Source organism: Terrapene carolina, unplaced genomic scaffold (assembly GCF_002925995.2).
Source record: "Terrapene carolina triunguis isolate 2854851 unplaced genomic scaffold, T_m_triunguis-2.0 Scaffold95, whole genome shotgun sequence".
Lineage (NCBI taxonomy): Eukaryota > Metazoa > Chordata > Testudines > Emydidae > Terrapene > Terrapene triunguis.
Genome location: NW_020664446.1, coordinates 4,945,032 through 4,958,415, shown reverse-complemented (window position 1 = coordinate 4,958,415; position 13,384 = coordinate 4,945,032). Strand labels below are relative to the sequence as shown.

The 13,384-nt window shown below is 45.9% G+C and overlaps 1 protein-coding gene across 1 annotated transcript in view; it reads right to left on the bottom strand.

Moving 5' to 3' along the window:
* NEURL1 (neuralized E3 ubiquitin protein ligase 1) overlaps window positions 1–13,384 on the bottom strand; it is a 106,435-nt gene that overhangs the window by 51,227 nt on the left and 41,824 nt on the right. Inside the window, exon 3 of the mRNA XM_026651050.1 lies at window positions 11,233–11,554. Within this exon, the coding sequence (XP_026506835.1) occupies window positions 11,233–11,554 (322 nt within the window). The remainder of the gene's footprint in view (window positions 1–11,232; window positions 11,555–13,384) is intronic.

The window sequence follows — 13,384 nt, the reverse complement described above, 5'->3', positions numbered from 1 at the left end:
GTTGATGGACAGAGTGAATATTTTGAGTCGTAAAATCCAAACTGATTCATTCCTTTAGAGTAAGCAAAGAAAAAAGTAATTCTAGCCTATGCTTTGGTTTAAGGCCTCGTCACAGCACAGTTTGAAATACTAGGTTTGCAATCCTGGTTACAATGCTGTTTAAACGTGGTAGGATTCAAGTACAATTTTCCCTGAGTGATGCGGACAAGAATTTTTTTTTCTTCTGAAAAACATGCCATAACCTGGCAACTACTGTATTGTTAGCATGGTTTCAACCTAGCTGGATAGGACTGCAGTATCTCAGAAAGCAGCAGAACGTACTAGGTGCAGGACCCAGGCAGGATGCCACCACGCTCCTCTCACTTTATAGAGACTGACAGTGTTTGTTTTTGACTCAATCCTGTTTCCACTGAAGTCAATGGGAGTTTTGCCATGGACATTAGTTTGTGCAGGTCCTTAATGAAATGTTTTTGGTCTACAGCTGATAGAGAGCTGTGCAAGCTGCACTTTCACCCCCCTTGTGACCAGTTGTGGCCCTGCATGCATTGCACACTCCTGGGAAGTGGCTTCTCTTCTCACTCACAAGGTTAACATACCATTGATACATGGGAGGGAAACGCACCTTGATGGTTCCTTGAATCACAACTGGCTCAGCATGTCTGAATAGCCTTTTTAGGCTAGGCCAAGAGGCAGGCAGTGGGAGTTGCAGGTGCTCAGAGTCGGGCCAAACATCAGCTTTGACTGAATACAAACTCAGGGTGAGATTCTGCTCTCATTTGTACCACTGTAAATCCAGAGTGATTCCACTGAAGTCCGAAAGTCACCCTGAATTCACATCGGTATATTTGAAAGCAGAACCAGGCCTCGAGTCAGGATTTCCAGACTTGGCCAAGTGACAATGGATTAGCTTGTAAAGTTTGGAGGAACAAAATGGATGCAGTTTGAGAGAGCGCCTCACTTTTCAAGGTTATGGCTGGTGTGGTAGAAAAAGCCAACATTCATGTTTTCAGTAGGTATAAAAAAAAATTACAGTACAAATACACAAGGGTGATAAACACATTTACTTCGTACTAATATAGAAAGTATACTCAGCAGCTGTGATACCAATTAGGTGCTGAAATGACGACATACCGTCTAAGATCAGCCGACAGATACTGTATAGAGTGCCTGTTTAGTTTTTTGGAACCTGCCTTGTTTAGCGGTCATCTGTCATCCAGGCTTAGGGAACAAGAACCTCCACAACTGGAGCGGCTGGAATTGCAGGATTAAAACAATGCATATTTATGCCTGCCCCCATATTTCTCTCACTCACTCTGGATACAGAACTCATCTCACTTTTAATTGTATATATTGTGGTAATTTTTCTATGGGATCCTTTGGTTTGTTTTTGGCAAGCTTCATTGTGAACTGAACAGGAGTAAATTCTTGGCTTTGGACAAGTTAGAATCATAGAAGTGTAGGGCTGGACGGCACCTCAAGAGGTCATCCAGTCCATGCCCCTGGATTGAAGAGGATTAAGTACATTCAGGGCAGTGGTCCCCAAACTTTTTACCACTCACCCCCCTTGCCCATGCCCCCCCCAAGCCAAAACCAGGAGTGGGGCCATAGCTCCAGGAGGGGGGAACACAGACAGGGGTAAGGGGGCCGAAGCTGGGACCATAGCTGGGGGCATGGGTGGGGCCCAGGGCCCACAGCCGGATCACCCGCACAGGGCCGACGGACGGATCCCCAGGCACGGAGCCCCAGGAGCGGCGCCTGCAGCCACGGCTGTGAGCGGAGCCCTGGGAACAGGGCCGGCAGCCTCCACAAGAGGCAGAAGCTATGTCGGCAGGAGAGCATCTCCCGCCAACATGGCAGTGTGGACACCACTTTAAGTTGATGTAGCTTATTTCACCCAGGGGGGGTGTCATTTTCACACCACTGTAAGTTACATAGACTTAGGTGGTAGTGTAGACCAGCCCTTATATCATCCCTGACAAGCATTTGTCTAATATGCTCTTAAAAACTTCCAAGGATGGGGATTCCACAACCTGGGCTTAACTATCCTAATATTTAGAAAGTTTTCCCTAATATCTAACTTAAATCTCCCTTGCTGCAGAGGTTAAACTTCTTTACTAAATAGTGCATGGCCTTTTAAGGTAGATTGCAAAGATTAATTCCTATACAGGGATATTCACTTTCAACCCTTTTATAGACTTCCGCATTGTATGTGGAATTATAATAGCAATCATGTAGTCCAAAAGGAAATAGACTAAATTGTACATTACATAATCATCAGTTAGGAAGATGCATTTTTCTCCTTAACAATGGTAGAAATATCTTATCCTAATATTCAGCACCACCCTTATGGTTCAATTCAAAACACCAAGTTCTCTGCTAAAGAAAGTAACTCTTTGTAATCTCTCTTTAGTAGCCAATATTTGCTAGATACATGTCCCCTTCCAGCATCACATTCCCTCTCTTATTTTCTAAGGTCTTATCTACACCAGAAATGTGTATGTCTTTAACTATACCAGTATAGTTAAAGCAGTACAACCGCCTCACGTGGACACAGTTATTCCAGTATAAAAATGTGTATACTGGTATATGGCTAGGTCTACACTACGGGGGGGGGGGGGGGGCGACCTAAGATACGCAACTTCAGCTACGTGAATAGCGTAGCTGAAGTTGTGTATTTTAGGTCGACTTACCTGGCTGTGAGGACGGCGGTGAGTCGACCGCTGCCGCGCCGCCGTCGACTCCGCTTCCGCCTCTTGCCGTGGTGGATTTCCGGAGTCGACGGCAGAGCCATCGGGGATCGATTTTATCTCATCTTCACTAGACGCGATAAGTCGATCCCCAATAGATCCATTACTGCCCGCCGATCCGGCGGGTAGTGAAGACGTGCCCATAGCTTATTCCAGTACAATAAGGGGAATTAGCTAACTGGTATAAGGCACCTTTATATTGGTATAACTGTGTCCACACTAGTGTTTTAATCATTACAACTATTTCAGTGTAAAAAAAAAAAAAAAAAAAAAAAAACACCTCTTTACCCAAAAAATTTAACTTTACATGTAGACCAGGGTTAAACAATTCTCCTTCCTTGAAATAGCCACACCACTTAGAACTGTTATGAAACATGGAGACCTATCTCAGTTCTTATTCTAGTGTCCATGAACATTGCGTCAGAATCTCTGAGCTACTAAACACACACACACACACAATATTTCCTTGTACTTTGAGACAAAGTTAAAAATCTTATTTAAAAAAAGACAACATTATTTCTCATGTGAGACACAACACCTTGGATTTTCTGAGCTGAGACAGTTTTAAAATGCTGAATTTATTTTTCCACCAGTTACGCTGCTTGGTTAATTTCTGCATTTCTCTCAGTTTGGACACATAAAATAAACCAGTCAGTTTCACTTTTATCCCTGTCAGCTTCACTTCCAGGTTCCTATATACCACCACCACGCAATATTTGTGTTGAATACATTACAGGGGAATGCTCATTTACTAAAAACTCTGTCTACAATTCATTATGTGCCAGATCCTGTCACACCTTCTCATATTTAACAACACCTTAGTTTACCCTAGGAGTAGTTCCACTGAAAGCAATGGGAATATTTGCAAAGTGAAAAGGGCAGAATATGGCCCTAAATAAAGACAATCCCTGTGATCTCTACACCACCCAGTCATTCAGCGCCTTACCCTACATCCATTAAAGTCAATAGTGTTGTTCCATTGGAGACCTCAGTGTATTCTGCATCTGAAATGTTCTAACCTATCCAACTGAATGGCAAACCCTGGAACCTCTCAATAGCAGAGCTCCCATTGAAGCCAATGTGAGCAGTACACACAGAAGACATGGAGGATCAGGCACTTGGATTGTAAGCTCATTGGAGCAGAGACCAGACTTACCTTTCTCTAAGTATTGCACAGTGCTAGGCTGACAAGCCATCGTCCTGCTCCCATCTCTTTTCTAGCCACACATCACTCAGAGAACATCTTCTGGTCAAACACTTGGTGCAGTTTATTTACAGTCTTCTTTCTACCACCCTTACACACTTGTGCAGCTCTGTATTTCCACTAGCATGGACTCCTTAGATCTCTCCTGGCTCCAGCTCTTAAAAGCCCACCAGCCCGTCTCTTCCCCCTTAAGCACTTCCTTCTTGTGCCTTTTCTACTTTCTGGGCTAATGGGTTCATTAGCCTCATAGCTCTCTCCCACCCATCTCCAATCTATCCATTTGGCATGTGATCAGAGTGCTGGTACAGTGGCTGACGCCCAGCACTCTGTCACATAGCCACAAAGATGGTCCTCAATAAAAATGGCTGCATTCAAAACTAATGGAAACTGAAACCCCAGGCATCCACAGAGCCAGTAAAGAGGAGCCGCGCAACCGGGCTCTGGCCTGTTCGAAGCAACAGCCTCCAGGGGTCATATCTCATACGCAGACAGAGAGATAGAGAGCAGATAAGTTTTAGGATACTGCAGGCACTGGCCCCCAGGTGAAACTCTGGACACCTATCACAGAAAAATGAATGTCCTTCCAGAGGCCTTCATGCAAAGTGGGGTTGATTAAAACAGGAACAGATGAGTTATTTATTAAACTGGGGTCACATTTTAAACCATGTTAGAGAACTTCCTGGAGCTGTCATAGAGACAACCACATACAGACAATAAAACTTTATGAGCAATTTAAATTCTCTATCTCCTTAGCAGATGCAGAACAATAGTGACAATTGACTGTTTGCAGGTGGTGTATATTTTCCTTTCATTAGCTAGGACTCCGGTTAAACAAATATTATTCTTTTATATGAGATTGCCCCAATCTTCAGGGAAGTTAAATTATTCATGGCTCCTTTTTTCACATAATACACTATAAAAATATACTTTATTTATGTTCGATTAGCCAAATACCTCGTTTATTGTGAGCCAACATAGGAAGAGCAATGATTTGTCTATGTTAGGATATTAACGGAAACAGATTCCTGGGGGTGCTGAAGAAAGAAAATGTGTTTTACATACACTCACGCACACCGCATATACATGTTAGTAATACCCATGTGATAAAATTGCAGACCCATGTAATAAATTACATTTATCATGCAACTTTAACCATGTCACCTGCATTCCACCCATTAACCCATCTCACTCAGGATTTATTCTAACATCCCAAATCCTGGAGCAATTTGCTACAACTGGAATTAATTTGTTTAAAAGTTAGCCTGTGATTAAAAAAAGAAGAAGAAGTTTTCCTTCCTCTCTTACAAAATGACTAATTCCCTCCCATAAATTTACACTGGCCTGAGGCCCACAATGGGCAACTTTCCATCACAGACCAGTTCAAATGTTAAGGTTTTATACCTTGTGAACATACATAGGTAGAAAGCTCAAAATACGATTGTAAGCAGGTTCCTCCTTCAGCCCCAGGCATCCGGGCTGGTAAGTCCTCCCAACACACATGCACTACCAGCTACCTTCACTACGCATCTTCATTTATTATTATTATTATTTCTTGTTTCCACTCACACAATGTAGCAACAGATAGACAGGGCCTTCTTCTTATTCCCTGGCTCAGCCTTTTGCATTCTTCTCTAGCTAGCCAGCTGGTGAGCTAATTACCTCATTAACTCATCAAATTCCCTACAGGTGCAGTTGATCCCCACTAACCCTTCAAATCCAATCAGACTGCCTCGCTCCTGCCTACGCTAACTATACCCAGTGCCCTGTGTTATTGAAGTGACCAGGGTGCTAACGCCCCTCTGTTTATAGCTGCTAACAGAACCTTGTTACAAGGATCTTTTCTCCTTTCCAGTGCTGTGATTCCCAAATAATGTGACACACAGCACTTGCTTCTAGCTATATATAATGCTAGAAGAATACATATACAATCACACTTTTATGTAAGGCATATACCAGTACACGTATCTAATATAGTAATATAAAGAAAATGGGTTTGAAGCAGTTAGGATTGCTACAGACATAACATACCTGACTCAAAGGCACAAGAGCAAGGAAACGAAAAGTTAGGTGACCTAACGTATCCTCTTCTCTTTCATCCACAGACACACACTTTACCATGACCATAACTATCATATACTGCAGCCTTAACGCTGTCTCCCTCAATACTCCCTGTACCTCACACCTTTACCAAACTACCATCTCCTAGCAGGGTTAGTTGTGGATGTTTGTCATGGTGTGATGTGCTTGGAGAGGACATTCTGGTAGAGGGAGTGATGGAAGGCTGGCAGCCCTAGAGGGACACAGTCGGTTGTAATGCCTGCTCGACAAACCTGTTGTGTGAGCTCCAGCAAGTCATTTCACCTCTCTGTGCTTCCGTTCCCCTGCCACCTCTCGGCTGTCTTGTCTATTTAGATGTGTGACCCTTTCGAGCAGGGACTGTCTCACGGCGTGTGTGTACAGTGCCTAACATGCTGGGGACCCAATTTTGGTTGGGCCATAAATAACAACAATATTACATTGTAACTCTCTGGGGGTGGAAGCAAATGTTGTGTGTTCCACTGCAAAGCTGGGACCTCACACTGATGCAGGACTGATTTGTTCCTAACCTGAGCCTTGGGCAAGTGCAATTTTGCAGGTTCAATTCCATCCTGGGGGGGAAAAAAACAACATTTATCTGGGCAAATTGATGATAAATAAGAAGGCATCTGACTGAAAATGAAAAACAGTCATTCAGATACGTGGTGGCACGGTGTGAAAACAGACCCGTGTTGTTCAGATGTTAAAAGATAGTCTTGGCAAAGTTAGATTATCCCTGGGAAAGGTGCTCTCATGAGACTTCAAGTACATCCTGGTTTTGGCTGGGCTGGAAACACTGTTGGCCAGGGCCGGCTCCAGGCACCAGACGAGAAAGCACGTGCCTGGGGCGGCACATTGTAAGGAGCGGCATTCCGGCCAATCTTGGGGCGGCCAGCCCAGCCCTGAAGGGGCACGGACCCCGACCCGGGGGGGCAGGAACTAGTGATCCCCGCTGCTCATCGTGCCGCCGGGCTCCCCGGGATGTGCCACTCCCCGCCGCCTGCACCGGCCTCCGCCTCCCGCGCCGCTCTGAGCCCGGCCTGGCCGAGCCGCCTTTAAAGGAGCGGCTGAGCCAGCACCTCCTGCAGCCCCCGGGCACTGGAAGGAGGGAGAGTTCTGTGGCGGCCCAGCAGGCAGCAGAGGCAGGGAGGGAGGGTTCTGTGGCGGCCCGTTGGGCAGCGGAAGGAGGGAGGGTTCTGCGGCGGCCCGGCGGGCACCGGAAGGAGGGAGGGTTCTGCGGCGGCCTGGCGGGCAGCGGTGGCGGGGACTGTTTGGCAGCGGCCCGGCAGGCACCGGAGGGAGGGAGGATTCTGCGGCGGCCCGGCGGGCAGCGGAGGGGCAGGCCCCACTGATCCCGGCGCCATTTGCACTGTGCCGAGCCCCGCTGCAATGCCGGCCCCACACAGAGGTTGCAGACCCCAGCCAGCGCTGCCTGTGTCGGCCCCCTTGGAGCCTGCCCGGCCGGGAGAGGCACCCCAAGGCCGGAGCGGGGAGCCCCTCGCCCGGCTGCGAGCGGGCTGCAGCGCCTGGCTGCCCACGGGCGGAGGGAGCGGGCGGGTGCCACCCTTCACCCCCCTCCGAGCTGCCTTGACTGCCCTCCACGCGCTCCCTGCGGCTGCTGGTTGTTTTTGCTTTGGCAGTCCGGCCGCCTTTTTTATTTATTTTTTTTTTTTTTGCCTGGGGCGGCAAAAAAGCTAGAGCCGGCCCTGCTGTTGGCCAAATCCTCTCCCCTGTACAGGGAATTCTGCCATACTTGGGGTGGAATGGATTCCTCTTTCTCAGGCCACATAGCGACAGAACAGCGGTTATTGCACTCCCAGGGCTATGCTTCTGGTGGTTTACCTGCATCATCTGTAACTCTACTGCAGCTCTAGCACAGTCAGCTGAGTCAAGTGATTTAGCAGCGACTTAGCTTTACGCCCATGTGCAAAACCAAAATGTATTACACTAAAACAGAAAACGAAATCCAACATTATAAAATGTTAAAATGCATATAAAGAAGGATTCAAAAGAATATAAAGTATTCATCATATATAACCGCTGCACCACTGGCTTTTCCTTATATTATTGGCTGGCCACGCAAATAGGGCAACTGCTCAGCTCACAGATACATTGTCAGTTCCTAACAAATATTCTGTTTTTTGAGAGGTCGTAGAAAAAGGCATCTGGGACGAAAATATGCAGAGCCATATTGACCTTAATTGGAAATATAAATTCCAACATAACAAATAATGGGGCAGGTCTTCTGCCTGCCCTGAGGCACACTGACAAAGGCATTCTACAGCAAATATTCCTTTTGGGAAAAAGTAATTGATTTGGGATCAAGAAGGAATTTCCCCCGGGTCAGATTGGCAGATACCCTGGGGGGTTTCACCTTCCTCTGCAGCATGAGGCATGGGTCACTTGCAGGTTTAAACTAGTGTAAATGGTGAACTCTCGGTAACCTGAAGTCTTTAAACCATGGTTTGAGGACTTGAGTAATTCAGCCAGAGGTTAGGGGTCTATTACAGGAGTGGGTGGGTGGGTGAGATTCTGTTGCCTGCAATGTGCACGAGGTCAGACTAGATGATCATGATGGTCCCTTCTGACCTTAAGGTCTACAAGTATCTTACAGGCCAATTTCTTCCCTTCAATGTACACACCTGGCTTCCACTAACTCCAGTGGGACCTCTGTGAGATACTGGGGGCAGGATTTGCCCTTCTATTTGTGGCTAGGTCATATTAAAGATAGAACTGAGTCTCCAAATCAAAAGCTCCATATCTCAGCTCCCTTGAACTTTGGAGAAGTTTGGCCTGTAGTATGTGTTTAGATGCCTGTATTAAAATAAGCATGTAAGATCTGCAGTGGGTAGACAGAGATGGTAGGTTGTAAGACGTTAGGTGCTGCATGCGTTCTAGTGCTGCACAGTGGGGAATCAAGACTCAGACGCTTCAGCACAGTTGTTGGGATTAAAGCCCGCTGAAGTCTGCTGCAACGTGCTATAAATATATTTCTGAGCACTGAGCCAACTGCATAAACTCGGAAGCAGCCTGTTTCATTCGAAGGGTTTGTGTCAGCAAAAGCCTGAATTAGAATCTTGGAGGCACGTGCACAGCAGAGCTGGCCCCACCGGGGATGGATCACTGGTTGGCAAAGGCAAGGCCCGTCTTCAGTTGAATGTTGCTGCCGCTTAGCTCTCAGTACTGAGGGCATTCAAAGGCAAAAAGAGACGGTGAAAAGGGTAAGGCAGAATACAGGGGAAACACAGAATGTGAGATCATCACTCTGGGTATTTTGAAAACAAATGTCTAGCTTGGAGTGAGGGATGTGGCTGACCTTAGCAAGCATCCACTCCGGGATGGCATCTTGGGGGACAAAATCTCAAGTGAACAGCTTGTGAGATTTTGGTGCTACTTCTAAACTACCTCGTATCTGAACCCTCAGCCCCAAGACTAAAGCTGACAACTCTAGCTCCAGATCCAATCACCGCTTTCTTGGCCCAACTTCAGTTCACATGACACGGGTGCACAAGCAGATTCACCATGAACGATAAATCCTTCCACTCTTGAGGAAAAGCGAAGTGCTGCCTAGAGATGCCTTAATGCATTCTGCTTGTGCAGTCTGAGGGTTTGGGTTTTTTTTATTTTTAAGGAGATGGTGCGCATAGTTTGATCCTAGAGCTATGAGTTTCTTTAGGTTTGTCTACATGGTGGGATAATGTGGTATAGACACTGTTGGTGCTGTTTGAAACAGCACTACATTCAAGTGCACTAGGGAACTTTTAGTGCACACCAACAGGGTCTACTACACAGACCAATCAACGTGTAACACATTAGTGCACTTTAGCAATCCCCGTAAAGCACATTACCCCATTGTGTAAACAAGCCCTTTGCATCTTGAATTCAGTGTTAGCTTCCATACAGCGGTACATCACTACAGCCAGTATTGCCACCCTGATTTAGTAGCAACAAGTAAGTGATGCAGGAAGCAGGCAGAGCTGTCAGAAACAGGGTTGACTAAACACTGAGGGTGTGTCTTCACTAGCATCAAGGGCATGTTCTTACCACATATTAGCTAACACAAGGTAACTAACGCAAGGTAAAATCCCAGTGGAGGCAGTCTGTAGTTTTCCACAAGTTATCAGGGCAAACCCTAGGCTTCTCCATAGGCTTCTCAACCTGCTAACTTGTGTTAAAACTACAAACGCTCTGTCTTCGTTTGAATTTTACCTCATGTTAGTTACCACAGGTTAGTTAACACAGATAAAAAACAACGCTTTTCCTAATGAAAACAAAGCGGCCAGCATTATATGTTGAGGTGCGAGTGTCTGTTTCTCTGCTATGCCCTTTGGCCTTCATTGCTGAGTCTTTGGTTCCTCACTAATCTAGCTCCTTCTTGAAACAAGACCCTTGGAGGTACTTCCATTCTGTTCAGAAAAGACCCTCAAAGCTGGGATGTCCAGAGCTCTTGGGTCTGCAAACTCGGAGCCTGATCACCTCCTGTGAGGGGGCCAAACTTCCACAATTCCCACTGGATTCATTCAGAGATGAGGTTGCTCGGCACCTCTCATACCACACCCCCAACCATGTTTCCAATCTTTTGGGTCCAGAGAATGGATCCAGTTCCTCTGAGCTAATATTTTGAAAACGATGTTTTCCACTACATAACAACTGCTTATCCCAGAATATGTGGCTGGAGCATAAGCTATAAGCCTCCCACTTACCCACCCAGAGAATCATGGTATTGCCATCAGAGAAGGAATTACACATTAGCAATAAAATGCATTTCCCCACCCCATAACTGGGAAAGCAAATAAGACAGAGGACGTTTTATAAGGTACATTCCACACTGCAGCACGTGCAGCGATGTAGTTTCATTGGTGCAAGTTCTCTTGGCAGAAATTCCTTTATTTACTGACAGTTGCTAGTGATTTATTGTTTCCCACCCTCCCACTCCTATAATAAATGTTTGCTTAGCTTTAAACACACTAATTATTATGGGTTCAGATTGTAAGATTTACCCTGATGGAATTTAACAACCTTTTCCTTTCTCAGAAGCAGATTTGTCACAGTGAGTAGGATTTTTTTTTTTTAATCTACTGGACAGACAGTACCTGGCTAATTTATCATTGGGATTTGTCCAGCCTCATTTCTTAGCTGTAGAACATAGGTACATCGACTCTAAGCACTCAAGTCAAGAAATAGCACTTTCAGAAAGGCACCTACCTAATAGCTGCACCCCCCGGGTGAGTCCGTACACGTCAATCAAAGCCCACAGGGGTTCCGTGATCCTCACCCCACTGAAGAACAACATCGCAGCAGAGTCATTGACCCGATAAAACACCCGGCCCTTTTTGTCCACCCAGAATGCTATGATGTTTCCTTCATTTGCAAACTCTTCTGGCAGGGCTTTGGCCCAGAATCCACTCTGGGAAACCAAGTCCGGGCAAGCGTACTTTGGCAATGTGTCAGGATTAATCCGGGAGGGATCCTTGGAAGTAAATCCGAGTCGGAGAGCCCCACTCCAGCAACACTGCTTCTTTGTTATCTGCAAAGATAACAGCAATAAGAACATCTTGCATTCCAATAGCACTTTACAGGCTACGAGCTCCATGCCGTGCCATGCTGAAGGCCTCCTGCATGGTTCTGAGTGCTCTCAGCTCCCACTGGATTGGGTCCTGTATGTTCTAGAATAATTTAATCCACCACTAAAAATGTTGCCACCTCTGGGGTAGGACATGGCATCTGCATAACAGCACACAGCAACACTGCAGAAAAGGTTAAGACATAACGTAAAAGAGACTGTATCAAGTTAAAACTACAGGGGGGGATATAATTAGCCCTGGCGCGCGAACTAAATTCCATTTCTGGGGTAATTACATTCTGCCTTGCAAACCTACTCTTGGCAGAAGCACCAACAAATCTTTTCTGGCCAGAGGATTTTACATCTCATATGAAAGATGGCGCCTCCAGCAGCCCGTAGCACTGGGCTAGGGCATTGGTTCTTTCTTGACTCAGGGTGCCGAGTGCTGCCTACTGAAAAACCATCACTACTTCCCACAGCACCTTAAGGCTTTCCTAAGAGGTCTCCCAGCTACGTAAAAAACGATCTGGCGCCTGCTTAGCTTGTCAGATGGGATGACATCACAGCCCTATGGCAGCTGATTTGGATGCAGCAAAATGCAATAAAGCATATTTAATGACATTAAATATATAAAATGGAAATGACAGAAGTCCATTCGTTGCTGAAAAACTGGGATTATTTATTGTAGCAATTTCACTGCAAATCCTAAATCCTCCTGGGACCTAGATAAATATGACCTCATTGTACAACTTGCTCTGCAGTGTCTTGCCAATATTTTATACTAATCACATGCTACACAAGTAAATATTCATATGGCGATACGGGGAGTATATCCCCTTGTATTCATCAGCCCCAACAAATAAACAGTTGCCAACACAGGCTGATTATAGGTAAACTATAGGTAGTATCTGGGTTAAAATCTAGTGTAAACCCTGCCAAGCATTTGCATAGCTGGACACCCAAACACACTAATTTTTGCTTAAAAAAAAAAAAAAGATAATGATTAATGATGGGCCAAATCCTCTACTCAGCAAACACCCCTATTTGACAGGCTGGGGAGGTCCACAGGGCGTGGGATGGGGAGGGAACAGGCATCTGCCATGCCTAGACTGTAAAGGAGTAGCTAAGTTGTTCCATGACAGCTACCGCAGTCTGGGGCTGCTGCTTCCTACATCCCACCTCCACAGATCCACTAACTCTGGCCCCAGCCACACCCACTGCCTGGGATTCCACCTCCAAGAAGCTCCATCAGAACACAGATCCGCATCACACTGCGCATCTCCACTTGCCGGCACTCTGGCCTGCTGAACAACTCTGGATTCATTGCCTAGTGGGCTTCTTAGAAGACTTAGAGGAGCAGAGAAGGGAGTAGGATTAATTCTGAAATGACATCTGGCAAACAGGGTCAAATCCCACAGTCCCTCACTCAGGCCTGTAGAGGGAGTTTTGCCTGAACATGAGTTGCGGGATTGGATGCATAGAAAAGAAATTGGTGAGAATCTGATATAGAAAACACAAAAGCTTAGAGATGACAGTTTGGGGAAAGATAGAAAAAAAAGACTGCTGGAAATGGACTCAGCAGAAAATAGACACAGAAAGGCAAAGGCATTCTTCAGATTTATGTCAATCCCCAAGGCACTTTTTCTGCTTATGCTTGTTGATTATTCATGTGCAAAATTCCCATTGGTTTCAGTGGGAGCTCTGTTCGTAAAGCCCTAGTGCACAGTTGAAAGTCCTGCCCGCTAATGCTTCATGTGTGTTATGGAAGATAAAATCCTAATATACATGGTCAAA